Source organism: Macaca nemestrina, chromosome 6, assembly GCF_043159975.1.
Source record: "Macaca nemestrina isolate mMacNem1 chromosome 6, mMacNem.hap1, whole genome shotgun sequence".
NCBI classification, from domain to species: Eukaryota; Metazoa; Chordata; class Mammalia; order Primates; family Cercopithecidae; genus Macaca; species Macaca nemestrina.
The window spans coordinates 105,377,384-105,394,849 of record NC_092130.1 but is presented as its reverse complement, the minus strand read 5'-3'; the positions used below and the strand labels follow the sequence as shown (position 1 = coordinate 105,394,849).

Here is a 17,466-nt window from a genome sequence, read left to right as displayed (position 1 = left end):
ATTTGTCAGGACAGAATGTTTAATTCAGAATTATTAAGTGGTTATTGTGGTCCAGGCACTATTTTAGATGTTTGGTATAGATGTGTAGGAATGGAACTAATAATTTTGTAGGGAATATGGACAAGAAAGCGGGTAACTGTGGTACAGTGTGAGAAGGGTTGTCTAAAGCTTGAGAAGGTGGTTACAGAAAGCTACAGATAGGAAGTAATAGGTGAGATGAATCTTGGATAAGAGCTGGCCAAGTTCAGGGTGCAGGATGGAAGGCAAGACTGTACAAACCAAGAGAGTTACGAGAACATAGGTACTGAGTTATGAAAGTGTATATCTGGTGTGAGGACTTGAATTCCATGTCTAGGGCATGGAATTCATTGAACAGTGTCTGGTGATGGGATTGATTGATTATGGGGCCAGATAGAGGAGGATCTTGCATGCAAAAGCCACATTTAGATTCCATTTTGCAGGTTGTCCATTAAAATATTTAAGTAGATAAGTGGCATGATCCTACGGATATGGTAGAATCATCAGTGTGGTGGCAATGTGGAGGATGGATTGATGTAGGGAAAAAACTAGACCTAGGTGACAGTGGAGAGTTGAGTCTTGAGATGAAGTAGTCAAAGTTAGAATTGTATGTAGGAGGGGGGCATAGATACCCGAGGAGCAAAGACTGTAGAGTTAATAACTGAGTGGAAGGGGAAAATGGATGACTTTGGAGTTTTCCAACTGAGCGGAATATTTAGGTAGGTGGAACTGCCATTAATAAAAAGAAGGCTTTGGCGATGGGTTTTGTATGACTCACATTTTGCTAGGTTGCGCTTTGTAACAATCAATCAAAAAATCTCAGTAGCTCACAACAGCAAATATTAGTCTCTCACTTGTTTTTGTTTTGTTTCTTAATCTCTCACTGGTGTTGGTGGCCTTTGGTTAGTTAGTTGCTGCTGTGACTGTTCCACTGCAGGGTAGGTTCAGGTCTGCTCCACGTGTCTTCCCATTCCTGGACTGAGGCTGAAGAGCAGCCCTGAATTAAACATGCCCTTCTCATGGCCGAAGGCACAAGAGCAAGAGGCTGAACACAAATTGGATTTAAAGTTCTTGCTGGCATGTGATGAAATTCATGTGTGCTCATATTAGACAAAGCAAGTCCATGAGGGTAGGGGAGAATGGGATGAATGATCCAGTTTAGCTGTGTTTCCTGATTACAAATAACAGCAACTATAATAAGTAATAATAATGCAGAAATGTTATAGTGTTCCCATCATTTTTCTAAAGGCTTTATATGGTTTTACTCATGTATTTATCATAATGATCCTGTGTAGTAGGTACAATTGTTATTTCTGTTTTATAGATGGGAAAACTGTGGTATTTAGCGTCCAAGTAATTTGTCTGAGATAACACAGAGCCTGAATTTGAAGCCAGGTGGTCTGGCTCATAACTCTTAAGTCCAGGGTCTTAACTGTTGCTCTATAATGCTTCTTACTCACCCAGCTCTACCTAAGTGGGTTCTATGGTTGAAAAGACGGGGTGGGGACTTGTCAGTGGCTCGGCTCCAATTCATTATGACTGTCAGGCACTAACCGCTGTGGTTGCTCAGCTTCACAAGAAAATTACTAGGTTGTAGAAACTGTTGTTTTGTAGGTGATTACACACACACACACACACACACACCCCAACCTGGGGCCCTGAGAGATCACAAGATTTGCCAAATGTCAGCATCAGTAAGTAGGGAAACTAAAAGTTGAACTTAGTTTTGCCACTAAACTACACTGCCTCTTGGTTAGTGAGCCTCATGCTAATGAGGCTAGGTTGGTTGACAAAGGATTGCCTGGGAGGTGAACTGTAGCCAGTACTGGCTCTTCTGTGATTTAAGTCTGATGGGCTGAGCCTGGCACAGATGTTGCCCAGTCTGTACAGGCAAATGTCAGCTTCAGTGGGTGACTGCTTTTCTTCTATGACCCACTGGTTGTGTAAGAGTACGTTGTTTAATTTCCATATATTTGTGAATTTTCCAGTCATCCTTCTGCCATTGATTTCTAGTTTCATTCCATTGCAATTGAAAGGATACTTTGGGCCAGGCGCGATGGCTCATCCCTGTAATCCTAACGCTTTGGAAGGCCGAGGCTGGTGGATCGCTTGAGGTCAGGAGTTCTAGACCAGCCTGGCCAACATGGTGAAACCCTGTCTCCACTAAAAAATAAAAAAAATTAGCTGGGTGTGGTGGCGCACGCCTGTAATCCCAGCTACTTGGGAGGGTGAGTCAGGAGAGTCGCTTGAACCCGGGAGGCGGAGGTTGCAGTGAGCCAAGACTGTGCTAGTGTACTCCAGCCTGGGTGACAGAGCCAGACTCTGTCTCAAAACAAAACAAAACAAAACAACAAACAAACAAAAAACCAAAAAAAAAAGAGGATACTTTGTGTGATTTCAATCTTTTAAAATTTATTAAAATTTATTTTGTGGCCTGACATGTAGTTCATCTTGGAGAATGTTCCGTGTGCACTTGAGAAAAGTTACTTTTTTCTGCTGTTGTAGGGTGACAATTTCTGTATATATGTGTTAGCTCCAACTGGTTCTTTCCCTAATACCGTGCTACTTCTTTGTTTTTTATTTTCTGGATTTTGCAGAGCAAGAGAATGTAGCAGAAATCATGACCCCCAGAGCTCTTGGAGCTGTAGAAAATAGGAAATAATGGAGATATACTGTAGACTGAATATTCATCTAAGTTTGAACAATTAGGAAGTTGCTTAGTGTTCTGTCAAATAGAAGGAACTAAATAACAAGAGATGCTAATACATGGGGGGCAAAATGTATTAGTGGGCCAAAGTCTGAATTTCAAAGATAATTAGTTAAGTATTGTTCGAAAGTAATATGCTGACCAAAGAAAATTTAAAAATACAGAAAGGTTAAAAGTTAGTCCCTCTACCTCTTTTCTACTTCTCACTGTCAATATTTCCTTATGTAGTACCTAGAAAATTTCTGAATACATACCAGCATAGAGTTTTTTTTTTTTTTTTTGAGATGGAGTTTTGCTCTTGTTGCCCAGGCTGGAGTGCGATGGCATGATCTTGGCTCACCGCAACCTCCGCCTCCCGGGTTCAAGTGATTCTCTTGCCTCAGCCTCCCGAGTAGCTGGGATTACAGGCATGCGCCACCACGCCCAGCTAATTTTGTATTTTTAGTAGAGATGGGTTTTCTCCATGTTGGTCAGGCTGGTCTCGAACTCCTGACCTTAGGTGATCTGCCTGCCTCGGCCTTCTAAAGTGTTGAGATTACAGGTGTGAGCCACCACGGCTGGCCGAGTTTGTTCTTTTTTAATAATTTATTTATTTATTTGAAAGAGTCTTACTCTGTCACCCAGGCTGGAGTACAATGGCACGATCCTAGTTCACTGTAGTTTCAAACCCCTGGGCTCAAGAGATTCTTCCACCTCAGTTGGCCAAGTCGCTAGGACACACCACCATGCCTAGATAATTTTTAAATTTTTATTATTTTTACTTTTATTCTTTTTGTAGAGATGGAAGTCTCCCTGTGTTACTCAGGCTGGTCTCGAACTCCTGGGCTTAAGTGATGCTCCTGCCTCTGCCTCCCAAAGCTCTGGGATTACAGGTGTGAGCCACCACACCCAGCCTATTCTTTTTAAAACACAAAATAGGATCCCTGGCCAGGTGCGGTGGCTCACACCTGTAATCCCAGCACTTTGGGAGGCCGAGGTGGGCGAATCACTTGAGGTCAGGAGTTCGAGATCAGCCTGGCCAACATAGTGAAACCCGGTCTCTATTAAAAATATAATAATTAGCTGGGCGTGGTGGCACACACCTGTAGTCCCAGCTACTTGGGAGGCTCAGGCAGGAGAATTGCTTGATCTCAGGAGGTGGAAGTTGCAGTGAGCCAAGATCGCACCATTGCACTCCAGCCTGGGCAACAGAGTGAGATTCTGCCCCCAAAAATAAAAATACAAAATTAAAAATAAAAATAGGATCCTTTGTTTCCCTCTGGGATTTGTTTTTACAACTGTACTTTGTCAGTAAGCAAGCATTGGTTGGAATCTCAGATAGTGACTGATGGGACAGGAAAAATAAGATGGTATTCTAAACTTCAAAAAGCTTATATTCCTTAAAATAGGAAAACAAATAGAGATCAATTTAAGTTCAGAAGATGTTTAAGGAAGAAAGATGTTAAACGGAGTAGGAGTGGCCAGAAGTAGAGTTGAAGATGAGATAAAACATGAAGTAGGCTTACAGAGGGGTAAGATTTGGAGAGATGGACAAGTGGGGTGGTGAAGAAGACCTTGAACAAGACAGGCAGGGGTGAATCTTTTCCATAGGATCCAGTGGTCCAGTGTGGCTGCCATGGATAGGGGTGGCCCAGTGTGGCGGCCACACAGACTTGGCACAGACCACTGTGTTTTGTTTTTTTTTTTTTTTACCTTTATTTTGGTAAAAAGGAATTGCTTTCTAATATTTCTCTCCCCCATCTCCTCTATTTCTGTTTTAGGAGAACTACGAGCAGATGAAAGCACTAGTAAATCAGCTCCATGAACGAGTGGAGCATATAAAACTAGGTAAACACAGCATTTATTCCTCAGTTTATGCCTTTACTTAAGATGTCCTAAAATAGTTATTGGTTTTGGGAAAAACTACTGGAATTAAACTTTTGACTTTTTTTTTTTTTGAGATGGAGTCTTGCTCCGTTGCCCAGGCTGGAGTGCAGTGGTGCCATCTTAGCTTACTGCAACCTCCGCATCCTGGGTTCAAGCAATTCTTCTGCCTCGGCCTCCCAAGTAGTTGGGATTACAGGTGCCTGCCACCATGCCCGTCTAATTTTTGTGTTTTTAAAATAGAGACAAGGTTTCACCATGTTGGCCAGGCTGATTTGGAACTCCTGATGTCAAGTAATCCATCTGCCTTGGCCTCCCAAAGTGCTGCAATTAGACGTGAGCCACTACTCCTGGCTGAGCTTTTGACTCTTAAGACTATGCATTTGTTGGTATGCAGGCATTTAATTTTATTTTTTGTATTACTTGGCCAGTTTCTCTTCATAGAATACTACCACTTTTGGGGGGGGAATTAAAGATTTAAATTCATAAATTTTATGAATAAATAATTTATTTTTAATTTTTATTATTATTATTTTTTTAAAGAGATGAGTTCTTGCTCTGTTGCCAGGCTGGCCTCAAACCCCTGGCTCAAGCGATCCTCCCGTCTTGGCCTCCCAAAGTGCTGGGATTACAGGTGTGAGCCACCATACCTGGCCAGTGATTTCTTAGTAGGTGTTTAATATTTCTTCCCTAAGTGCTGAATCTCAGATGGAAAGAATTCTTCATATTTGATTGACTGTTTCAGATAACTTTTATCAACAAGTATATAATACTTAAAATAATATATAATACTTTTAATGTAAAATTGTACATTTAGAGTGGAGTAGTTTAAATACTAGATCTCAGGAGTATGAAAATAGTGAAAAAGACTGGATTTGGAAAGTATGGTCTAGAATTGCTTATTTACTTGTTTATTTAGAGACAGGGTCTCCTCAGTCTGTTGCTCCGGCTGGACTCGAAGTCGGGAGCACAAGTGATCTTCTTGCCTCAGCCTCCCGAGTAGCTGAGACTATACATGTGCCCCGTACCCAGCTACGGAATTCATACTTTTGAAGCCATTTTAGATTAAGGTGTTGTCTCCAGAAAAAGAATCCAGGCTCTTGCTGAAAAGAAAATGTGTTTTGTTAGGGGCAATAACTCAATCGTTATGTCCATTTTGAGAGTTTGATTTGGTGAACCCACTATCCCCTTTAGACATTAAGGTGGTGGGTTTTGGGGCCAGGCATGGTGGCTCATGCCTGTAATCCCAGCACTTTGGGAGGCCGAGGCAGACGGATCACATGAGGTCAGGAGTTCGAGACCAGCCTGACCAACATGGTGAAACCCTGTCTCTACTAAAAATACAAAATTAGCCAGTGTGGTGTCACATGCTTGTAATCCTAGCTACTCAGGAGGCTGAGGCAGGAGAATTGTTTGAACCTGGGAGGCGGAGGTTGCAGTGAACCAAGATGGTGCCATTGCACTCCAGCCTGGGTGACGGAGCAAAACTCCGTCTCAAAAAAAAAAAAAAAAAAAAAAAAAAAAAAAGATGGTGGGTTTGACTCAATGGAAGGGTGAGGAGTCCTGTGGCATTGGGTGCCTGCTGGGGATAGTGAGTGCTGAGGAACCTTGGTGAAGTCTGGTGGCCACAGAAGGGTAGAGGACTGAGCCGGACTCCCTGGGGAAGGAGGTAGGGAGAAGGGGGAAAGGACAAACTTGGCCTTCACAGTTTTGCCAAGAATTAAATGTCAGGTAGCTTAATTATGTGCTCTGTGAGCCTGCATCAAGAATAACCCTCTTTCTGGTTCTTCCTAATAAAACCAGAATTCACCAGCTGCTCCAAATTGTAAGGCCCCACTCTAGGCAGAATTGCTAAAGAATGATGTTGTCTTAAGTCTGTTTTTTTTTTTCTTTACTGAGATGGAGTCTTGCTCTGTTGCTCAGGCTGAAGTGTAGTGGCACGATCTCGGCTCACTACAACCTTGGCCTCCCGGGTTCAACTGATTCTCTTGCCTCAGCCTCCCAAGTAGCTGGGACTATAGGCATGCACCACCACACCTGGCTAATTTTTCATAGTTTTAGTAGAGATGGGGTTTCACCATGTTGATTACACGTATGACCCACCGTGCCCAGTGTTAAGTCCTTTTTTTTTTTTTCAGTGTGTCTTATCACACCTCTCTGTCACCCCTACTCTCCTCTTCTCCCCTTCTCCGTCTCGCAGCTTAGTGGGCACTTTCGCTGATTCTCCAAAGACCTTCACCCAGATCTGGATTTCCTTGCAGTGCCTTAGGTCATTTTTCCTTTAATATGTATTTTGTTTTTCTTTCCAACTTTTATTTTAGGTTTGGGGATACGTTTGCAGGTTTGTTACATGAATAAATTGCACGTTGTGGGAGTTTTGTGTACAAATAATTTTGTCTACCAGTTAAACAGGATTATTGACATATAATTGACATACAGTAAACTGTTATTTAAAGTGTGCAATTTGATGAGTTTTGACATGTGTATACACCCATGAAACCATCTGGGCAATCAAAATAATGAACATATAATTCCCTAAAGCTTCCTTGGCCCTTTGTAACCTCTTCGTCCCTCCCTCCCCCTCCCCTCAACACACCTCAGCAGGGACTCAGCCAGTAGTTGGAGAAAAGAGAAAAGCAATTTGACTTAACTCACACTATCTTGTACAGAAGTCTGTCTTTCCCTCCCAGAAGTATTTTCATTTTAAAAGAAGATTAGACATGTGATACAATTTTCTTGGCAACCTAAAGGCAGATTTAATCTTAAAAATATGCTATGTATCTCTTCAGGGAAGAAAAAATTCCTTTCGGGTATAGCAGAGTCCAGGTTTGAAAAATAAGGTCATAGCCGGGTGTGGTGGCCCACACTTGTAATCCCAGCACTTTGGGAGGCTGAGGCGGAAAGGCTGCTTGAGTCTGATCTTGAGGTTACAGTGAGCTGTGACCACGCCACTGCACTCCAGCCTCGATGACCAAGCAAGACCCTGTGTCAAAACAAAGAAAGGCTGTGTGCAGTGGCTCATGCCTGTAATCCCAGCACTTTGGGAGGTCAAGGCAGGAGAATTGCATGAAGCCAGGTGTTTGAAACCAGCCTGGGCAACATAGTGAGACCTCATCACAGAAATTTAGCTGGGACTACGTGCCTGTAGTGCTAGCTGCTGGGAAGCCTGAGGTGAGAGGATCACTTGAGTTTAGGAGTTCAAAGCTGTGGTGAGCCATGATGGCACCACAGCACTCCAGCCTGGATGACAGAGTAAATTTTGTCTCAAAAAAAAAAAAAAAAAAAAAAATCCTACATGGAAGATTGTTTGAAATTATTTTCTTGCCTAAATAAAGAAATAACTTTCTGAAATAGCTGAACATTTCATTAGACAAAGACTATATTAAGATGAAATTCTTGGGCACCAATAAAAATAAACTAATTTTTCATTATTAAAGGTACAATTTGATACTTTTGTTCTTGCTCCATTACCTTGGTTTGCCGAGAGTGGGTTATAGATATTCCCAAGAATACCCCTGTGGGCTCTTCAGTTATTATTTTTTTTGTCTGTCATGATGTGAGCAATGTTGAGAAGCACTGACGACAATCTCTGAGTCAAGTAAGGGACTTTTAAATTGCTAAAGTGTTCAATTCGCCCAGTTGCAAGCCTACAGAGTTACAGATCACTAATGTCTTCTTTAGGTAAATTTACTGCACTTATCATGGAAGTAATCTCTAAAATTATATTTTTACCTGGTACAAATGAAGATAGGAATTTTCCAGATCTATCATAGCATGTATGTAATAAATGTGGCGGAGATGAGGCAATATTTGCAATATGTGAGCTGCGGAGAAAATACTCTGTAATTTGAATAACTACTAGTGAATACAGAACATAGACTCTAGTATATACTCTACAATCAGGGATAGATTGATTTTTTTTTAATACCAGTTTTTATAATTACTTCAGAAAACTGGCAACTTGTGAGTTGAGTGAGTGATTAGCCTTTTCTCAGAGGATATGTTGAACTTTTAAAAAGTGCTATATTTTGGATTAAGTATTACGTTTCTCTGGCATTAAGTTGAGACCTTTTTATCGTGTCAATCTAATCTAATCTAATCATGTTTTTATCATAGGTGGTGGTGAGAAAGCCCGAGCACTTCACATATCAAGAGGAAAACTATTGCCCAGAGAAAGAATTGACAATCTCATAGACCCAGGGTGTGTACACAGCCAAGTACTGACTCAGAGTGTTCTCTGTTCCATGGTACTTTATTAGACAGTCTTGTAAATCAGTTATTTTGAATTCTAGTTCTTATCGTAAGATTCAGGAACATGTGTTTATTGAGAGCCTACTATGTGTCAAGCACTACGTGTTGATGTATTTATTGAGAGCCTACTATGTGTCAGGTACTAGTGATATATCAGTGACCAAAACAGATGCAGATCTTTGCCCTACTGGAGTTTACATCATAGCAAAGGGAGACAGAAAACAACAGTAAAGATTGTAACTTCTGTAGTGTGTTAGTAAGTGATAAATATCCTGAGAAAAAGAAAAGGTAGCCCAGAGTAAAGGAGAGGAAGATATGGGGCAAGTTGCAGTTTTAAGGGGTGGTGCCAAGGTAGGCCTCATTGAGAAGGTGATGTCTGAGCGAAGATTTGAAGGAGGAGAGAGAGAGAGAGAGCCTTGTAACTCTCTGGGGAAAGAGTGTTTCAGGCAGGAACGGCCAGTGCAAAGGCCCTGAGGTGGGAGTGTGCCAGATAGTGCTGGTATGCTCAAGGGGCAGCCAGAAGGCTGGGGTGGTTGTGGTGGAGGGAGGGAGGGGAGAGGAGTAGGAGATGGGTCAGATCTTGTATGGCCTTGTGGGTTATCGTAAAGGTTTTGGTTTTCACCATGGGAGAAATGGGGAGCTATTGTGGGGTTTTGAACAGGAGATAATTATGATCTGACATAGCTTAAAAGAGTGATTCTGGCTGCTGTGTTGTGAGTAGACGCAGCAGCAAGGGTGGAAGCCCTGTGACCAGTTAGAGGACGATTGCAGGGATTTGAGGGAGACGTGATAGGGACTCGGCCTAGGGTGGTGGTAGTGGTGGTGGTGGGAGTGCAGGGTTCTGGTTGTATTGTGAAGACAGAGCCAACCCAACAGGATTTCCTGAAGGATTGGATATGGGGTACAAGGGGGAGAGAGGGGTAAGTGAAAACTCCCAAAGTGTTTTTTCTCCTGACGTGCACACACATCCAACCTGGAGACAGCACTGTTAACACCTAGTCTATTATCCTTCCAGGCCATTTGTATGCATATATATACCAGACACCTACATTTTTAAAAAACAAAAATGAAATCATGCTAAATTTGCTGTTTTGTAACCAACTCTCTTTTTTCCCTCCTAATGTATCTTGACCATGTAAGTAAGTGAGAGGCAGACTGGTGGTTAAGAGCCTGGCCCCTGGAGCAAGATTGCTTATGAAGCTCCCGGCTCTGCTACTTACTTACTGTGTAACCTTAGACAAGTGGCTTGATCTCTGTGTGTTTCAGTTTCCTCATCAGTAAACCAGGGTCACAATAGGATCCATCTCAGAAGGTGGTTCTAAGGAGGACATGAGTGAGTGTGTTTTTTTTGTTTTTTTTTTTTGTTTTTTTGAGACGGAGTCTCACTCTGTCGCCAGGCTGGAGGGCAGTGTCGCGATCTTGGTTCACTGCAACCTCCACCTCCTGGGTTCAAGCAATTCTTCTGCCTCAGCTTCCCAAGTAGCTGGATTACAGGTGCGCACCACCATGCCCAGCTAATTTTTGTATTTTTAGTAGAGACGGGGTTTCACCACGTTGACCAGGATGGTCTCAATCTCTTGACCTCGTGATCTGCCCACCTCGGCCTCCCAAAGTGCTGGGATTACAGGCATGAGCCACCATGCCATGCTGTAAGTGAGTGTTTCTAAAGCTCTTAGAAGAGAGCCTGGCACTTAGAAAGGATTTTTTTTTTATTAATTAATTAATTAATTAATTTTTTGAGATGGAGCCTTGCTCTGTTGCCCAGGCTGGAGTGCAGTGGCGCCATCTTGGCTCACTGAAACCTCTGCCTTCTGGATTCTGGTGATTCTCCTGCCTCAGCCTCCTGAGTAGCTGGGATTATAGGCAGGTGCCAACATGCCTGGCTAATTTATTTTATTTTATTTTTATTTTTATTTTTAGTAGAGACGGGGTTTCACCATGTTATCCAGGCTGGTCTCAAACTCCTGACCTCAGGTGATCCACCTGTCTCGGCCTCCCAAAGTGCTGAGATTACAGGCATGAGCCACCGTGCCTGGCCGTTTATTTGTTTTTTGAGACAGGGTCTCATTCCATTGCCCAGGCTGGAGTGCAGTAGCACAGTCACAGCTCACTGCAGCCTTGACCTCCTGGGCTCAAGTGATTCTTCCACCTCAGCCTTCCAAGTAGTTGGGACCACAGGTGTGTGCCATCCTGCCCAGCTATGTTAAAAAAATTTTTTTTAAAGATGGGATTTCCCCATGTTGCTCAGGCTGGTCTCGAACTCCTGGGCTCAAGCAGTGCACCCACATGAGCCCCATAAACTGTTGGGATTACAGGCGTGACCCACCCCACCTACCTCCAAAAGTTTTTAAGAGATGGGGTCTCAGCTGGGCACGGTGGGTCACGCCTGTAATCCCAGCACTTTGTGAGGCTGAGGTGGGCAGATCACTTTCAGGTAAGGAGTTTGAGACCAGCCTGGCCAACATGGTGAAACCCCGTCTCTACTAAAAATACAAAAAATTAGCTGGTCGTGGTGGCGCATGCCTGTAATCCCAGCTACTCGGGAGGCTGAGGCCGGAGAATCGCTTGAACCCAGGAGGTGGAGGTTGCAGTGAGCTGAGATCGCGCCACTGCACTCCAGCCTGGGTGACAGGGTGAGACTCCATCTCAAAAAAAAAAAGAGACGGGGTCTCACTATGTTGTCCTGGCTGGCCTCCAACTCCTGGCCTCAAACAATGCTCTTCTGTCAGCCTCCTGAGTAACTGGGATTACAGACCTGAGCCACCACAACCATTTTAGATTTTTAAAAATAGATTTTATGTACAACATGTGTATTTGAAACATTGTCCCATTGAGGAAAAATCTTTTCCTTTTCCGTGTGTAACTGTTTAAATGTGTAGTTTTTAATGACATTAATTCAAACAGCATCCTTTCTTCCCTTTAGGTCTCCATTTCTGGAATTATCCCAGTTTGCAGGTTACCAGTTATATGACAATGAGGAGGTGCCTGGAGGTGGCATTATTACAGGCATTGGAAGAGTATCAGGGTGAGTATTCTACCTGTGCTTCATAATGTAGGTTAAGAAGAAGACTTTGATGAGGCACAGGTATCCAGCACTCACTTTGCATATTAGCATGCGATTTATATGCTATTTATATTATGTAGGACTGGCTGGGCATGGTGGCTTATGCCTGTAATCCCAGCAGTTTGGGAGGCCGAGGTGGGTGGATTACCTGAGGTCAGGAGTTTGAGATCAGGCTGGCCAACATGGTGAAACCCTGTCTGTACTAAAAATAAAAAAATAAGCCAGCATAGTGGCACACACCTGTAGTCCCAGCTACTCGGGAGGCTGAGGCAGGAGAATCGCTTGAACCTGGGAGGTGGAGGTTGCAGTGAGCTGAGATCAAGCCACTGCACTCCAGCCTGGTGACAGAGCAAGACTCTGTCTCAAAAAAAAAATAAAAAAGATTTCTTTCCATGGAGACAAGGTCATGGAAGGAGACCAGTCTTTATCTTTTCACTAGAGATGCTCTAGTATTAGATATTATGGCTGAAAAAAATTCAGTCATTTAATAGGTATAAAGTAGCACTTAATTATAGATTCTTTCTTTTTTCCTTTTTTGTTTTTTTTTAGAGACGGTGTCTTGCTCTGTTGCCTAGGCTGATCTTGAACTTCTGGGCTCAAACGATGTTGAGAATAGGCTAGCATATCATTATAATTTTTTTTTTTTTGAGTTGGGATCTTACTCTGTTGCCCAGGCTGGAATGCAGTGGCATGATCATAGCTTACTGTAGCCTCAAACTCCTGGCATCAAGTGATCTTCCTGCCTCGGCCTCCCAAAGTGCTGGGATTATAAGCATGAGCCACTGCCCTGGCCTTCATTATAGTTCAAATTGACCTTTTTTACATAAAAATTGTTGTTGAATGGTTTATATCATCACTACTCTTTCTCTTACAAATGACAGATGAACTGGGTTTGCTCAAATTAAGCAAAAAAGAGAATATATTGGTTCTCTTATCTGGTAGAGTCTGGGCATGGCTGGATCTGGGAGCTCAAATGGTCTTAGGTATTATTAGGTCCCAGGCTGTTTTCTGCTCCTGGCCCTGACTTGCTGTGTGTCAGCTTTGTTGCTAGGCAGCCCCCAAAATCCAGAGGCAGCGATGGTCATAGGCAGTTCCTGGTTTATATTCTATAAGTTTAGCAGCTGCAGTGGAAGGCAAGATCCGCTTAGGCTTAGACCCTGTCCCGTTGCCGAACCTCAGTAGGAACTCTGGGTAGAAAGACCTGGTCCCTGTGCCCCCCTTTAAGGTGGGCTCTGGGGTCAGTCCTACTTGACCCACCTGGATTAAAGATAAGAGGCAGTTTCTGAAAGAAAGTTTAGTTTTGTTGCCAAAATAATAGATGCTGGGTAGGCAAAACCAATAGATATGCAATCTAGTATTTTTGTGGGCCAATTTGATTTCTCATTCTGTAATAGGTCTGTGACCTTTAATAGACAAGCAGATATGGCTGTGTCCCTTGTCCATGGTCACATATCTAGCAAGTTGGCGGAGCCAGGATTTCAGTCTCACTTTGTCTGACTTCACAGCCTGGCCTCTTTCCAGTACCAGAGCTTCTTAAACTTTCTAGCGTAGCACCCCCAGTGGTAGGAAGTGTGAGCACACACGCTGGAGTGTGAGCTTATGGCCCAGCAACCTATGAGAAGCCTGTATTTCCTTTGAGGTCTAGTTCGTTTAATGTTAAATCATTAAAAGTTCGCATTCTACTCTATAAAATGTTCATTGCAGTGCAGAAACAGGTTTTATATGACCTAGGGAATAAAATTGACGCTCAAAGAAGAGTCCTGTTTGTCTTGTGGTGAGCCCTGCTGGCCACATATCCTAGTATGAGAAGCCCAACACTACCCTGTGCTGGGTGTTCAGTTGCCATTCTCTATTTTCAGCAGGAATTTAATGACTCACTCTTTAGAGTTGTAGGCAGCATAAAGTGAGGTAACACAAACATGATAAACATAAAGAAAATTGAATTTTGTAAAGAGCACACTGTTGTCATCTCAGATTTCAAGAGTACCTCTGACCTTAAGGTTTCCTGCCGGTGCTGTGCAGTTTCCCCAACCAGCCATTGTTGTCGGCCGCCCTGCTCTTTGTGACTCATACCCAGTAGACTGGCTATGGTGAGAAAGGGCACTGTTGATGACTCAGTACACCCTTCACGTGTTTTCAGTATATTATTTTAAAGTTTGCATTCATTCTGACTTCACGCAAGATAAACGTTATATTTTAGACTACTTTTAGTTTTATAGAAAACCATGGGGCTGTAATGTTGAAGAACAAAAATACAAAAAATAAATCTTACTACTATAGGTCAGTTTTCATTTTTGCAAAATACCCTCCTAAAAGGAGACTTTGAAGGCTTATTATGAGGAAATTTTTTTCTCTTGAGACTTGGATTTTTTTTTTTTCATTGTTATCATCTTGTTAGGACCCTTTCATTCAAAGAACCATTATGACTCATGGCTTAGGTTGTTAGTTTTTCATTACTAATCTAGGACCGATGACTCTTCAAAAACCAAGTATGAGTTTATAAACTTGTTAAAAGTATTCATTTTGTATTATATAAATGAATATGTGAACTGTGATTAAAGCTTGCATTTATGTCCTAAGACTGTTGCCTGCTAATGGATGTTAATAGTAATGTGTACTGGAAGTTGAAGGTCGTTTTGGGGTGTCTTGTAATGAATGTAATTAGTTTTGAAGAAATCTCTTAAATTCTCTCTCCAATGAAATTTCTGCCTTTTAGAGTAGAATGCATGATTATTGCCAATGATGCCACTGTCAAAGGAGGTACCTACTACCCAGTGACTGTGAAAAAACAATTACGGGCACAAGAAATTGCCATGCAAAACAGGCTCCCCTGCATCTACTTAGGCAAGTCACAAGAGTGATGAAATACACTGTTATTAGCTGGTAAAGGCTGTATGTATTACATTTGGGATGGGTATTTTAAAAATGTGTTGATTTCTCCCATAATTAAAAGGAAACACAAGTTCTTTGCTGAAAACTCTGGGGGAAAGGAACCAGGAACTGCTCATAGTGCTAGTGCATAATAGACATTTTGATGCATGCCAGTTTTTTTCTCTACACGTTGTGTGGTTTTTTAAAAATTTTTGTTTTCTAGATTCTGTTTTTCTTTTAACCTTATGGATTCAAACTGTGAAAAAAAATAGTCAATGTTTATAGATCTCTTGAGTGCCAGGTACTGTGTTAGATGTTCAAGTATTATATAATTTGAGCAGATGTAATTTAAAGTAAATTTAATTTCCAATGAAAGTAAACTTATATTTGAAATTATAATACATTTAAATCAAAGAACCTGAAAGCAAAGCAGTTTAAAAGGGGCCTTTCCTGGATATTGGGTTAGTCTGGTAAAATTCCAACATATGTTGGTCATTTATGCAGGTATTTGAACGGGTACTGATGTAGAGGTATTTTTTTGTTTTTGTTTTTTCTGTGAAATTGAATTTACCTGGTTAACCCACAATACGAACTGCTCTGCACATAGAGTAAATAGCAAATGAGGCCCAGCTGCTTGCAGGTGCTGTGCCAGTCATCATAGGGGATACAGTGAGGAGGATTTTGTTGTCTCTGTCTTCAGCGAGCTCATAATGAATTGGACACAGCATATAATGTGCAACCAACAAAAGACTTAATGGTTGCAGATTCTGAACAAAGTGCTTTCTATACATTTTTCAAGTCGTCCTAATATATGATATGGCTCCTTTTGTTATCTTCATTTCATGGGTAAGGAAACCGAGGCATAGGATGGCTAGGAGACACACCTGTAATCACACAGCTATGAATTAATGAGCTCTGCTTTGAACGCAGCTGATATATGTACCCACCACTCCAATCTGCAATAAAAACAGTATCAGAAGGCGATATGTATAATTTGTTATATGAATTCTGTAGATGGTTTTTGTATTAGTTTAGAAGAAGGAAAGAGACTTTTCCACCTTAACTCTTCAAGAATTTATGATGTTCCTGGGGCTTTAGCTGGTCCTCAAAGGAGAGAATGTTCTAAATATTTCAAGGAGAATTTTGCACAGAGGTAGGAAAGCCTAATGGGTTTGGGGCAATGAATCCTTTTGGGTGTATTGGGGGTTTGGAGAACGAGGCTGTATAATAGTTTAGAAAGACAGGGCAAGTTTTTTGTGAATGTGACTAAGAACCAATGCTGTCAGTGATACAAGTTTCCCTCTGTGTAGCACATTTTGTTCATAGAGATACTTATTTTTCTCATTTTCCTTGTCTTCAGCTGATTCGGGAGGAGCATACTTACCTCGACAAGCTGATGTGTTTGCAGATCGAGACCACTTTGGCCGTTTGTTCTATAATCAGGCAATTATGTCTTCTAAAAATATTGCACAGGTAATTTTTCATGAATGAAGTGTACAGTGGTGCTTTTTACTCCAAATGTCTTTACTAATTAGGTACTCTGTGGTGGCTTGAAAGTAAAACAGAATTTAAAACAAAATCTAATCTTTTTCCACAGAGAGTATCTTAAGGTTGTCTCCAACTAGAGCCTTTTATTAACTATAGGAATATTCCTATGTTGTAATACGATTATTAAAACAGGTTTTAGGCCAGGTGCGGTGGCTCACTCCTGTAATCCCAGCACTTTGGGAGGCCGAGGTGGGCAGATCACGAGGTCAGGAGATCGAGACTATCCTGGCTAACACGGTGAAACCCCATCTCTACTAAAAGCACAAAAAATTAGCTGGGCATGGTGGCACGTGCCTGTAGTCCCAGCTACTTGGGAGACTGAGGCAGGAGAATTGCTTGAACCTGGGAGGCGGAGGTTGCAGTGAGCTGAAATTGTGCCACTGCACTCCAGCCTGGTGACGAAATGAGACTCCATCTCAAACAAACAAACAAACAAACAAAAAACAGGTTTTTAAAAGGAAAACAGGGTTTAAAAAGAAAGGGCTCCAGTAATTCCTTTTCTAGGGCTATACCCTAGGGAAACTCTAATATATGCATGAAGAAATACTTAGAAGAGTTCATGCCCGGGCACCGTGGCTTGTGCCTGCAATCCCAGCACTTTGGGAGGCTGAAGTGAGAGGATCACTTGAGCCCAGGAGTGAGAGACCAGCCTGGGCAACATAGGGAGACACCGTCTCTACAAAAAAATAAAAAATTAGCCGAGTGTGGTGTGGCACATGCCTGTGGTTCCAGCTTTCAGGACGCTGAGGTAGGAGGATCACTTGAGCCTGGGAGTTTGGGGCTACAGCGAGCTGTGGTTGCACCACTGCACTCCAGCCTGGGCAACAGAATGAGACCCTGTCTCAAAAAAAAAGAAAAGAAAAGAAAAGAAAAGAAAAATTCATTGTAACATTGTTTGTTAGAGCAAAAGTTAGAGAATAGCCTAATTGTCCATTAATGGGAGATTAATAATACAGTTTTATCTGTTAAAAGGAATGAACTAAAATTGCATCTGTCAACATAAGTCTCAAAAAGTAGATTGAGTAAAAAAATACTAGAATCAATGTACAGCTAATTACTATGTATGTAAAGGTTAAATACATCAAATCCTACTGTATATTATTTGTGTACAAATATGCACGTGGGAGTGATACACTCAGCTTTA

The 17,466-nt window shown here is 42.0% G+C and overlaps 1 protein-coding gene across 1 annotated transcript in view; it reads left to right on the top strand.

The window, feature by feature from the left end:
• Window positions 1–17,466, top strand: part of LOC105475181 (methylcrotonyl-CoA carboxylase subunit 2) — a 66,744-nt gene that overhangs the window by 1,528 nt on the left and 47,750 nt on the right. Inside the window, exons 2-6 of the mRNA XM_011730215.2 lie at window positions 4,486–4,552; window positions 8,705–8,789; window positions 11,763–11,864; window positions 14,620–14,747; window positions 16,135–16,247. Coding sequence (XP_011728517.2) covers window positions 4,486–4,552; window positions 8,705–8,789; window positions 11,763–11,864; window positions 14,620–14,747; window positions 16,135–16,247 — 495 coding nt within the window. The remainder of the gene's footprint in view (window positions 1–4,485; window positions 4,553–8,704; window positions 8,790–11,762; window positions 11,865–14,619; window positions 14,748–16,134; window positions 16,248–17,466) is intronic.